This window comes from Salvia miltiorrhiza, chromosome 7 (genome assembly GCF_028751815.1).
Source record: "Salvia miltiorrhiza cultivar Shanhuang (shh) chromosome 7, IMPLAD_Smil_shh, whole genome shotgun sequence".
Taxonomy (NCBI): domain Eukaryota; kingdom Viridiplantae; phylum Streptophyta; class Magnoliopsida; order Lamiales; family Lamiaceae; genus Salvia; species Salvia miltiorrhiza.
The window spans coordinates 48,063,611-48,075,689 of NC_080393.1; the positions used below are offsets into that span (position 1 = coordinate 48,063,611).

The 12,079-nt window shown below is 34.9% G+C and overlaps 1 protein-coding gene across 1 annotated transcript; it reads left to right on the plus strand.

Annotated features, from left to right (window-relative positions):
* Positions 1-8,040: 8,040 nt before the first annotated feature.
* Positions 8,041-11,401, plus strand: LOC130994568 (expansin-like B1). Its single transcript, XM_057919610.1, has 4 exons — positions 8,041-8,442; positions 9,330-9,436; positions 9,689-9,997; positions 11,030-11,401. The coding sequence occupies exons 1-4, from the start codon at positions 8,295-8,297 to the stop codon at positions 11,234-11,236; spliced, it is 771 nt and encodes a 256-aa protein (XP_057775593.1). The 5' UTR covers positions 8,041-8,294; the 3' UTR covers positions 11,237-11,401.
* The last annotated feature ends 678 nt before the right edge of the window (positions 11,402-12,079 follow it).

The window sequence follows — 12,079 nt, forward strand, 5'->3', positions numbered from 1 at the left end:
TAACAAGACCTTTCGATGGAAAGTTGCTCATCATGGGTGACTGCATCATGCAGTTCTTGACTGTTTCTTCCAGCTTGTGATTGAGCCTCTTGATCTCATGAGATGCTCTCTCACATTCTGAGTTGGAGTTTCTGATCTTTTCCTCCAGTCGGTTGTTCTCCATGATTAGCTGATCAAGACAAGTTTCATCCGGAAAGTAGATGATTGTCTGATTCTTAGCTCGTTCATCATTGATCTCCTTGTCCAATTTCTGATTCTGCTTGAGGAGATCTTCGAACATTTTCCTCAACTGACAGTGATCAGCCATGAGCTGATCAAACTCGTCAGTTTCATAGGATGAGCTATCTCCAGATTCTGAGTGGTCTCCTGAAAGCATCAGGAAGTTATCAGTATAAGGAGTTTTCGAGTGAGAGATTACCTCTGAGCCATTCATTCCATTGTCGTAGCTGTTGTCAGCCACACTTTCTGATTCATTGGCCATCAGGGCTCGGCTCTCATCGTCTAAGCTGTAACTGTCGAAGTCGGATGATTCTGATGTGTCTTTGGAAGAATCAGCATCGTCAGCAACCATCGCTTTCTTCTTCGAAAAGCTGCGATCTTTCTTAGCTCTCAGTTCTCTGCGCTCAGCTTGAGTCAGATCAGGGCATTCATGTCGAAAGTGCCCTTTCTTTCTACATCCAAAGCATTCCATGTCTTTGATGTCGTAAGCGGCTGACTTCATTTCTCCGCTTCGATCTGTGGAATGTCTGGGGTTGCTTTCTCTTTCCTTTTCTTTGTAGTGCTGCTTGTGGAACCTTCTGTACTTCCGGAACTTGGACTCCATCTTGTTGAATCTTTCAGTCAACAATGCATATTGACTGAAGAAGTCCTCTGGATTGAGTTCCGTTGGTTCCTTGATCTGCTTCTTACCTTCTCTTGTTGAGGCCTTCAGTGCAACTCCTCTTGAGGTTGATGGACCATCTTCGTCTGATCCTCCAGCCTTCTTGTTTCCAAGATTTCTCAGAAGGTCGAACTCATTTGCCATGAGATCGAAGAAAAGCTTGTTTGTCGGGAGCTGACTAAATCCTGGCTTATGCTGATGAGCGACTGAGTAGATCTGCCATTCTCCACGTGGCAGTGCTCGAAGAATCTTCAGGTTGATTTCTCATTGAGTGTATTTGTCTTTAGAAATGGATTGAACTTCATTCAAAATTTGGTTGAATCTAAGTTCCATTTCCTCGACAGATTCATTCTTGAGCATGAGGAATGAGTCGAACTTCTGACAAGCTATAGATAGCTTATTCTCCTTGATTTTCTCGGAACCTACGCACATTCTTTCCAGGATGTCCCACATCTCCTTTGCAATTCCGCACTTGATGATCTTCATGACAAGCTTGTCGGAAACGATGCCGGAGATGATGCTTTTGGTGAGGTTGTCTAGCTCATCTTGCTTCCTTTCTTCGGTGGTGAAGTCTGTTTTTTGCTTGGGTTGGACCTCATCGTAAGGATCTTGTTGTGGATCAACAGGAACCCTTTTGACAATTTCGGTGATGGTGATTGGTCCGCTGGTGATGACTTCCCACATTCGGCAATGTTGGGCGGTGAGGAAGCTTTCAAGCCGAAACTTCCATATGTCGTATTTTTCAATACTAAACATAGGTAGAGAAGATAATCTGCTGTGGTTAGTCTCCATCAAAAAAAAAGAACAGATAACAGCAGATAGAACAGATAGCAAGCACAAAAAGAAATAGAGAACTTTTTCGAGACCTTTAAGAGAAAGGATCTAGTTCAATTAGAACCTAGTCAGATACAGGTAGTTCTTGCGAACAACCTGCTCTGATACCAATTGTTAGGTCCTGAGGGTCTCGAATAGGTGTATGGGGGGGGGATACACCTATAGGCTATTTTCTGATTAATCTACCGACCTCAATCAGAGGGATCTCAGTCAGAGATCAAAACGAAACTTTTCATGCAAACAAAGACGCCTGTTTTACTGAAACCAGTTTTGACCAAACAGGGTTGACGACTGATACTGAAAGCTCTTCATAAAGAGTTATCAGTTAAGTTGCTGGACCTTAACTGATGCAAGCAAGGGCTTCAGTCGTGTTTGCTAAAACAGAGATGATATCACTCTTCCTGACTATCAGAGGATAGTTCAGTCAGACCGATATCATACGCAGCGGAATTTAAACTTAGTTTTGAAATAGCCTCGGTAGAGCAAGTTGTTGGTTAAGGTTTCTCTTTGCAGTTAGTCAGTGTTCAGTTTTATCAAATGAAATAACACAAGTAAGAATGTAAAACTGAAAGCTGTAAACAACACAGAGACTTTTACGTGGTTCGGAAAAACCCTTTCCTACATCCACGGTTGGTTGATCAGACCAACAATCCACTCCGCAAGTGCTTAACAGGTGCACTGCAAACCGAACCGTGTGCTTGCCGGGTGCACACAACCGTACACTGAAGAAAACCCTTCTCCAGTACCCGCGCTTCACTCGCGTAGGATTTCCCTTGCTTAACACAACCCGTGCTAAGACTCTCAGAGTCAGAAAACCCTTCTGACCTCCGAATCACTCAAAACACTCTTATGGGGGGGAGGTTTAAACGAGTGTCATCTATACTTACAAAGAACAAGTTCTTTGAAGCAAGTTTGACCTTTGGCTTCTGGGTAAACAGATATATGCCTAGGGTCTAAGAGAATGTATGTAATCAGCAGTGACTGATTTTGGCTTTGGAATTCTCTTCTTCGATTCAAGCTTTGGGGAGTTTAAGCTTAAGGCTGAGTAGCAATTTCGGCAGAGCTTCAGCTTATGTTGTTGAATCGGTGAAGGTTGAAGTGATCCTCGAGCGCTATTTGTACGAGAACTCTTGAATAGATCCGTTGGCGTAAATCATCCTCAAGATTTCTTCCGTTGGAGAGCAATTCAAATTTGGGCTGAGGCTTCAATCTTCGAGGTTCCTTGTCTGGGTGGAAACAGCTCTCTTTGATGGACAGGAGATGTGACGTCTCTGAAAAGTAACCACCAGATATGAATGGCTTCTGCAGAGATAAGATCCTGAGATCTCTGCATTTAATGCGGCTGTACTTTGTGAGTACGTGGCTTCCTCTGAATGTTGGAAGATCAGTCCGAAGAGGAATATTCAACTGATACTTGACTTTAGTATCAGTCCTTTGCGCGCATTAAGTAATCAGTCTTCAACTGATTCTTCAACTGATACTTCAGTTGGTATCTGCAGTCTTCAGTCTTCAGTCCTTCGTTCTTCAGTCTTCAGTCTTCAGTCTTCGACACCGCAAACTAAACTAGAAACGAACTCTAACACTTGAGTTCAAAACAATTCTAGTCTATTACAATTAAGTCCTATGATTTTTGGTATCATCAAAACAAGGGTTAGGATATTCAACAAGGTTCCCAACACATAGGATGCTTTAGAAAGTCATAATATCATGAGAATTAATTATTGTGTTGTGATGGATTTTGTATTGAAAATTTGGTTTTTGTGATAGGTGGATGATTGTTGAGTTAGAATGTTATAAGGTTGGTGATTGTGCTACATTAAGAATTATCTTTTAGTCACTTAGCCAAATACATCCTACCCTACCAAAGAGTCTACGTTACAACCTTCAATAAAGACCTTTTTGATCTTGGTTATAGGAGCACACGTGTAGTGGTGGAGAGGTGAGACGATGGACAAGCTTATGGTTGAGCACTTGTCTTGCTTGAACTAAGCGTATACACGTCCATGATCTTGATTGATACACTTGAGAGTTGAGAGTTCTTAAATTCTTTATCTTTTGGTGAGGATTGCAAGTCATTGAGACCATAATTTGAAGTTCGTCATGAGTGTGATATCTTGATGATAGGAGATACAAATGCATGTTGGTTTTTTGTTGACAAATCTGAAACCACAATGTTATCCACTTTTCCATGCGCTCTTGTTGATTCATTCTTGATTCATCTTTGTATTGTCCGAGGACAGACAATAGTTTAAGTTTGGGGGGTTGATAAAAATGCATTTTTTACCTCTTGGTATGTCATATTTGATGGTTAGTTATGAGGTTTTTGTGTGTTTGATGGTTTATTTTGAGCTTATATTGGTTTTTGGTCAAGAACTTGTCACTTGCTTGTGTTTGAACGTATGTTTTGGAAATAAAGAAGCAGAATTTGGAAGATTTGGGTGAAATACAAGTTTTAGATCATCTCGAGAGGAGTTCGTGAGCGCAAACAGTTCATAAATCAGAGTTCGGACAAGGGAGAACGAGCCAAAACAAAATCACTGCGCAAGGCCGCGCGAGGTCGTGCGGTCCAGGCGCGCGGCCGCGCGACCCGGCCGCGCGACGATGGCAGAAGTTGCTGGACTGCTCACGCGGGCACGGAGTGCGGCCGCACGAGCTCGCGCGGTCCAGCCATGCTTGCTACTGTACACAATTGTACCCGTACACTTGCGGCGTGTTAATAAAATAGCGAACAAGCGCTGACTAGGAGGCAATTTGATTTATTCTTTCATTTTGTTTGTTTTTATTGGTTTAAGTTAAGTTGATTTTAATTTGCCCTTTGAAGGATTTGTTCTTTCTCGAAGGTTTGCTTCTACTCGTGTGCATGCTCCATTGCTCCGAGCATAGCATGAGGAGACTTTGGTTAATTAGTTAGTGTGAAGCAAAACATTGGGCAAGTGAAAATCAGGAAATGGCGAAGCGCGCTAAAAGAAATAACCGTCTAGCTAGCCTATGTCACTCTCAAACCTATCATAATAACTCGTCAACTTCTCTATGACATCCACACCCACGATCTCTCTCCTAATTTCAATTTATCATAATCTCTCTCTCTCTCAGTAACAAAAAAAAAATTGTTACTAAGAATAATCAATTATCTCCCCCCTATCATTTTCGGTTAGAACGAATTAATTAATTTAATAAAAAAAAATTGAACATATTTCTTTAAATTTATTGCTTTAAATTTAATTGTTCAAATTTAAATAACACATTTTACTAATAATTAAAATTCCATTAAAATAAAAAAACCTAAAAATTACATAAAAAAAATTAAAAACATAATTAAAATTACGTAAATTAAAATCCTAGTCTAAGAAGAAGAAGAAGAAGAAAAGAAGAAAAAGAAGCGAAAAAAAGAAAAAGAAAAAAAAATGCTCAAAAAATCGCGCAAATCGAGGCAGTCAAATTCAATTTTTGATTTATTTTTTTTAAAGGCGCGTGTAAAACACGCGCATATTTTCAACGGTCGATCAGGCTACACGATAGAACGTGTAGCCCTCGTGTAAGTGAGGGCTGCATCGGCTTACACGATAGCAGCCTTACACGAGTAGGCCGCTATCGTGTAAGCGATGCGGATGTTCTAAGAGCATCCACATTAGGGTTACATGATAGCTTACTTGATGAGGGGAGACCACATTGTGTAAGGATGCTGCATTGGGCTATAGCCTACATGATTTTTTTAGTTTTGATTTTTATACTTTTCACTTAAATTTAATTGCTCAAATTTAAATAACACATTTTACTAATAATTAAAATTTCATTAAAATAAAAAACCTAAAAATTACATAAAAAAATTTAAAAAATTAAAAACATAATTAAAATTACACAAATTAAAATCCTACTCTAGATAATTATGTTTTTTAATAACATAATTAAAAACATAATTAAAATTACATAAATTAAAATCAAATTCGAATTTATTTATTTATTATTTGGCGCGTGTGAAATACGCCGTGTAAGGGAGGGTTGCATCGCCCTACACGATGCCGCATGTACTCGTGTAGGCCGCATCGTGTAGAGCGATGCGGATGCTCATTATAGACTAAATAAAAAGTTTTTTTTTTTAAATGGAGAAATCTTGTGCATATATGTAATTAGTACTAATATAAACTCATTATAACTTAAGTAATTAATGCTCTCTCTCTATCTTTTTTTTGAATAAATTATTGTAATTCGCACTCTTGTCACTCATGCACCCTTATTTTAAAAAAAATGGGGAATATCATTGAGCTACGACATTCAAGTTTAAGTAATGTTCTTTTTAATAATTTAATTTAATTAGCGGACCGATAATCTGTAGATTTAAACTTGAAACTGAAATTCCTCTAATCATATTTAGGATATCATTTCTTCCGAACACCTTCAGATAACAAGTATTTAGAGGGTGTTTGGCTAAGCTTATAAGCTCCTCAAAACAACTTATAAACTCCATCAAACTGTTTGGCAAAATAAGCTCCTAAACAACTTATAAGGTGTTGGAGCTTATAAGCTCCCCAAAAAATAAGTTCATCTACCCAACTTATTTTCTTATAATCTCATATGCAACAATTATTTTACAAATATTTTTCAACTATAATTTATTGTTTTCATCATATATCATTCAAGTTCATTTCTTTTCGATTTTCTTTCTCTAAAAAACTTCTCTCTCTTTAGGAAAAAATTCTCTCTCTAGCTTATAAGCTCAATTATCCAAACACTTTGACAATTTATATAAGCTCTTAAAAATTATATCTTATAAGCTCTTGAAACATCTTATAAGCTCCAAAAACTTATAAATTCTTTAAAATAAGCTTAGCCAAACACCATCTTAGTAGAACACTATGAATTAATCGTCCCTACATGGAGTACAAGTGACCTAGCTAGAAACATTGTTATCACTTCAATTGAGCTTTTTCCTTAAATATAATATACATGTATGTACACGCATGATTAGATGAATGCACTAAATTAATATATGTCATAACAAAAAAATATTTGTTTTATGCAAGTGTTCTCTAATCAAGTGGTCACAGTTTGGTTCAATTCCACTACTTGGATAAACTATTCATACATATTATGGATAAACATAATATCCTTATAATTTAAATAGGAAAGTTTAATTTTATTTTAATCCTAAATTACCCTAACCGAAGATGGGGCTAATAATTCTAAACTATGTATGTATATATTAATTTTCCTAGTAGTCAATTCCACTAGCCAACAATATTTATTAATTGTTTCTAATAGGTAGAAAGTCGGATATTCTAAAATTATTTATAGAATAAATATTTAATTATATTTTTATTAATTCTTAACTATGTATGTATATATTTTCATATTTATTCTAAATATAAAAAGTTAATGATTCATTATATATTTATTTACAAAAAATAATGAATTTCTAAATGTTATTTTATAAAAAGAGTATTTGTTAATATTGATCCATGATATATTTTTTTAATAAAAATGAAAATAATGAATTTTAACTTTTTCTTAATAATGGATGTAAGTATTTGTAGATATAATTAAAATTATTTGTTAATAACGAAAATGAAAATATTTAATAATTATCCATTATATATTTGTTTTAATAAATGAATTAAATTTATAAAAAGCTATAATCAAGAATACAAATTATTAATTAGTAATGTAATTTGTTTCCTAAAATCAATTCTTGAAATAATATTCATAATATATAAAATATAATTAATGTTTCATGGGTGCCATCGGTTCAGGAACTGGAATTCTTCTTGCCAGTGCATAAGTACTCTTCGATGAAACGGGGCCGAGACGACGGGACAATCATCTATCAATATTTTGAGATGTTTGAGAAGGATCAAGCAAGCGAGCTTGGTTTCTTTGGCTTTTAAGCAATGGATATGTTTAATTTTAGTATTAGTGTTTGCCGCCATTCTAAGATATATTTTTGGTGTTTTTATTATTATTATTATTATTATTATTATTATTATTATTATTATTATTATTATTATTATTATTATTATTATTATTATTATTATATGAAATTATTATAGGACACAATATATTTCACTATTTAAATAAGATCAAGTATATATACAAAAATAAATCAATGTATATTAGGTAGCAATTACTTAGTCAATATAGTATAATTAATTTAATCTATATATGGAAATAATATTTAACTATTAAGGAAAGAGATTTATTTTGATATTTAAATTTCTTTCCATAAAATTCGATCAAGGCTATGAATGTCAAAACACATTTTAGTTAATGGTAATTTACAAACTATCCTATTACGTGTATACATATTATGTATGAATAGATTTATCCAATTAATATATGTCATAACCAAAAAGTATTTGTTTTATGCAAGTGTTCTCCAATCAAGTGGTCACACTTTGGTTCAATTCCACTACTTGGATAAACAATTAAGAAAATTTGATTTCCAAGTGTCTTCCCCTCCCTAGCTTAGGTCGAACTATAAATATGGGATTCTCGCCGAGGATTTTGTGCACTCATATTAATACTTTATCAAAAAAGAGAGTCTTATTTGCTAGAAAATTTCATAAGTTATTACATATTGAATTCAATGGGTTCATCACACTATTACTACTTTGTGTTTTCAAAATTAGTGGGTGTTGTGGTAGTAGTGGGCGCAGCCCTCTGCTTGGCTGATGATGTGTATATTGGCACAAGAGCAACCTACTATGGAAGCCCTGATTGCAATGGAAATCCTAGTATGTATCTATCATTTAATTTGCTTCATTTCTTCGTCAATTCTTTTTTTTTTTTTTAGAGTTGCAAATGGCGTATGCACATTAAATTTGGATGTCATCTTATTAGTTGGAGGGGAAAACATATTGTTAAAGTCATCCTTTTGTAACACACTCTTATATAAGTTTGTAGTACTCTCTTTCTTATGAGGGTTTTTAACAGAATGATGAGCTCAATTCTAATATAGTATTAGAGCAGGTCTAAGTTCAGTGCAATTTGATTGTTATTGATTTGACTGTTGTGCACATTATAGTAACCAATGAGTCATATATATCGACCTACACGTACACGTACGAGCATGTTAAAGCCACCATTTCTGTCTCACATCGACTTGATAATGATCATATCTCCAATATATAAGTTTGGAGTATCATATCTCCTTACGAGACATTTTAAAAGGATGATAGGCTCAATTCTAATATGATACCAGAGCAGACTCAAGTTCAATGTGATTTTTCAGTTTTGCACGTTTTAGTAGCCAATGAGTCATAACGGGCTACACGTGCGGGGCATGTTAAAGTCACTCTTTCTGTTTCACACCAACTTGATAATGATTTTGTCTTTAATATATAAATTTGGAGTATCTTCTCTTCTTATGGGACTTTTAAGGACTTGCTAATGATTACCTTCTCTCTTTACTAAGTCTTTTAAAATGACAATGGGCTCAATTTTAATACGTATTTCCAACTAAGTTGTTTATTTTTAAAATTTAGTTTATTATATAATTCTGTTAGTGTTTTATGTGGAATTTTATTATATTATATGTCCATGATTGAAAAGCAATAAAAAATTAACAGTGATAACTAACGGAATGTCTATTTGTGTTTTATTTTTATTTTTATAAATGAAGCTGGAGCGTGTGGATATGGAGACTATGGAAGGACGGTATACAATGGGCAGGTCAGTGGAGTCTCCAGACTTTTCAGAAACGGCTCTGGCTGCGGTGCCTGCTACCGGGTACATAAATTTCTCTACAATTACATTTAACAATTAGTACTATTTGCATCTAAACTAAATACAATATTTTTTTCATCAAATTTAAATTTTACGTACAAATAAAAAGTTTTGTATTTAATTAGATATTTCTATATACTAAATCGGGGATGGATTAAACTGGAAAATATGGATACTAAATTGTGGGACGGAGGGAGTAGGTATTTTGAATAATGGAAAGAATTATATGGTATGTGATTAAGATTTGTTCCACAGGTTAGATGCAAAATTGCAGCACATTGCAGCGACGAAGGAACAGAGGTAGTGGCGACGGATTACGGTGAGGGTCATTACACAGACTTCATATTAAGCACGCGCGCCTATGCTAATTTGGCTAAGCCTAACATGGCTGCCGACCTCTTCGCCTACGGCGTCGTTGACGTCGAGTACCGACGGGTCCCCTGCCGATACGCCTCCAACCTCGTCGTCAAAGTTCACGAACGAAGCTCCTATCCTCATTACTTGGCCATCCTACCTATCTACCAATCAGGAATCAACGACGTCACTGCTGTCCAAATATGGCAGGTAACATCAATATTTTACTAGAAAAAATTATTTAATCTTGATATATGTCAAAGTCGCTTTAAAATTATTTGCTTATTGACATGAAAAACAGAAAATTACACTTTAATAGATACTTGCTTTTTTACACGTATAATATGAAGGAGGATAAGAATTAAATTGTGAGACAATTACATTATGAGATTTTTATATCCGGCGATGAAAATATGTCAGAGCACGCCGAAAGTGGAGCTGGATTCTAGAAAAAAAAGAAGTTAAAAATGAACTGGCAAAAAAATTAACGATGCCATTTTGATGCGGTAGATAAAGATATTTTTGGGGAAATGTTGATTTTGATTTTAATATTTCTGTATCAAAATTATGTGGTTTGGATTACCATTAATTTTTAATTTGTTTTACTGCCATCTAATTCAGCTTTCGATATGCCACGTGGAGTTTTCGCCCCCAAAAAATCGAACCATATGATATTAATTTTAAAAATTGTGATAATTCAAATATTAAATAAATTATTTCCCACGAAAAGGTTGCACTCATACTCAAACCCTGACCCACATCCTAATTCGAATCCGTATCCTATTTCAAATCGTATAAATAACACTATTTGATTATACAAATGTCACTGCCTATAATTGACACTATTCGATTATACAAGTGACATTGTCTATAATTGACACTATTTAGTTTAAAAAAAGATACTACCTATAACTGACTCAATAAGCAGTGTCATTTATATAACCGAATAATGTTAATTATAGACAATGTCATTTGTATAACACTATAACTAAATAGTGTCATTTACACGATTTGGATCAGGATACAAGTTCAGATTATGACATTATAATATTTTAAAATATTATAGTGTCATTTGTAACTATAGGCAGTATTATTTATATAACCGAATAGTGTTATTTACAAGGTTAGTGCAATTTGTAAGTGAAGACTGAAGAGTGTGAACGACCTATAATTTTAGTGTTAATGTAATTTTCCGTATATATTAATTGACATGCAATAATAATAAATCATTTTTATGGATAGGAGGATTGCAAAGAATGGAGGGAAATGCGAAGGGTATACGGAGCAGTGTGGGATCATCAAAACCCACCATTGGGGGCGGCGATAAGCTTGAGAATGCAAGTGGTGGGCGGCGCAAACGCAGAGGCCAAGTGGGTGCAGCTTTCAAGTGTCATCGCCGCCGATTGGAAAGCTGGACTTACATATGACGCTGCCATTCAACTCAATTAATCCTCCCACCTACCTACCTATATATAACTTTGATATCTCACTAGAAAGAATTTCGTGTTTTCGTATATTGTGTTTTGTGTATGTTTACGTATATTATACTCTATATATATATGTGTGTGTGTGTGTGGAATCTGAATAAGAGAAATAAATTTTAAGCTTTTGCTATTGACGTTTTCTTCTCTCCTTTTATAGAGAATTAATAATAGTTTTTCATTTCCTCTTCATTGATTCCAACTCCTAATTTAATGACTCAAGTCTGGGGAGATAGCATTTCGTTGTTGGAATTTTTGCGTGATTCGATTTAATTGAATATACAGTCGAGTGATTCTATATGAATAAACAAAGATAGTGAATTACAAGAAATCAAGAAACGACTTTCAGCTCTCAATCGCAGAGACTTATGTTCCAAATTTCAAACTGAGTATCCAAAAGGGTTTGAAACTTGAGCACCGATTTTGGGAGATGAGATGAGATGGATGACCCAAACTTTTTCACCAACAATATCTATATGTGATTTGCACGCCAACAATCCCATACTTTTTTTCTTATTGTGGTTTAAATTTACCCTAACTGTTTTATAACTACGATATACAATTTACATTTCCCCATTGCATAATATAACATACGTATAGCACACCTCAAATAGCAATTACTGATTTCTTCATCACCCCAAAAATAGAGGGAATCTGACCTTTCCTATAGTATTTTGTAAATTTCCCTATAATTTTAGTCATTCATAATATAAACTAGTAAGATCTAACATCCTACAAGCCTTAGAAGTAAGAAACATGTTTTAGCATGCAACCTCCTTCAAATAAACTGAGCCCAAACCCCTCCCTCCTA

What these genes read in the sequence shown, in the direction of transcription:
- LOC130994568 (XM_057919610.1), top strand. Translation starts at nt 8,295, where the DNA reads ATGGGTTCATCACACTATTACTACTTTGTGTTTTCAAAATTAGTGGGT. An exon ending in GCTGCGGTGCCTGCTACCGG is followed by an intron (nt 9,437 to 9,688) that starts GTACATAAATTT and finishes TTTGTTCCACAG; the next exon opens with GTTAGATGCAAAATTGCAGC. An exon ending in CTGCTGTCCAAATATGGCAG is followed by an intron (nt 9,998 to 11,029) that starts GTAACATCAATA and finishes TTTTATGGATAG; the next exon opens with GAGGATTGCAAAGAATGGAG.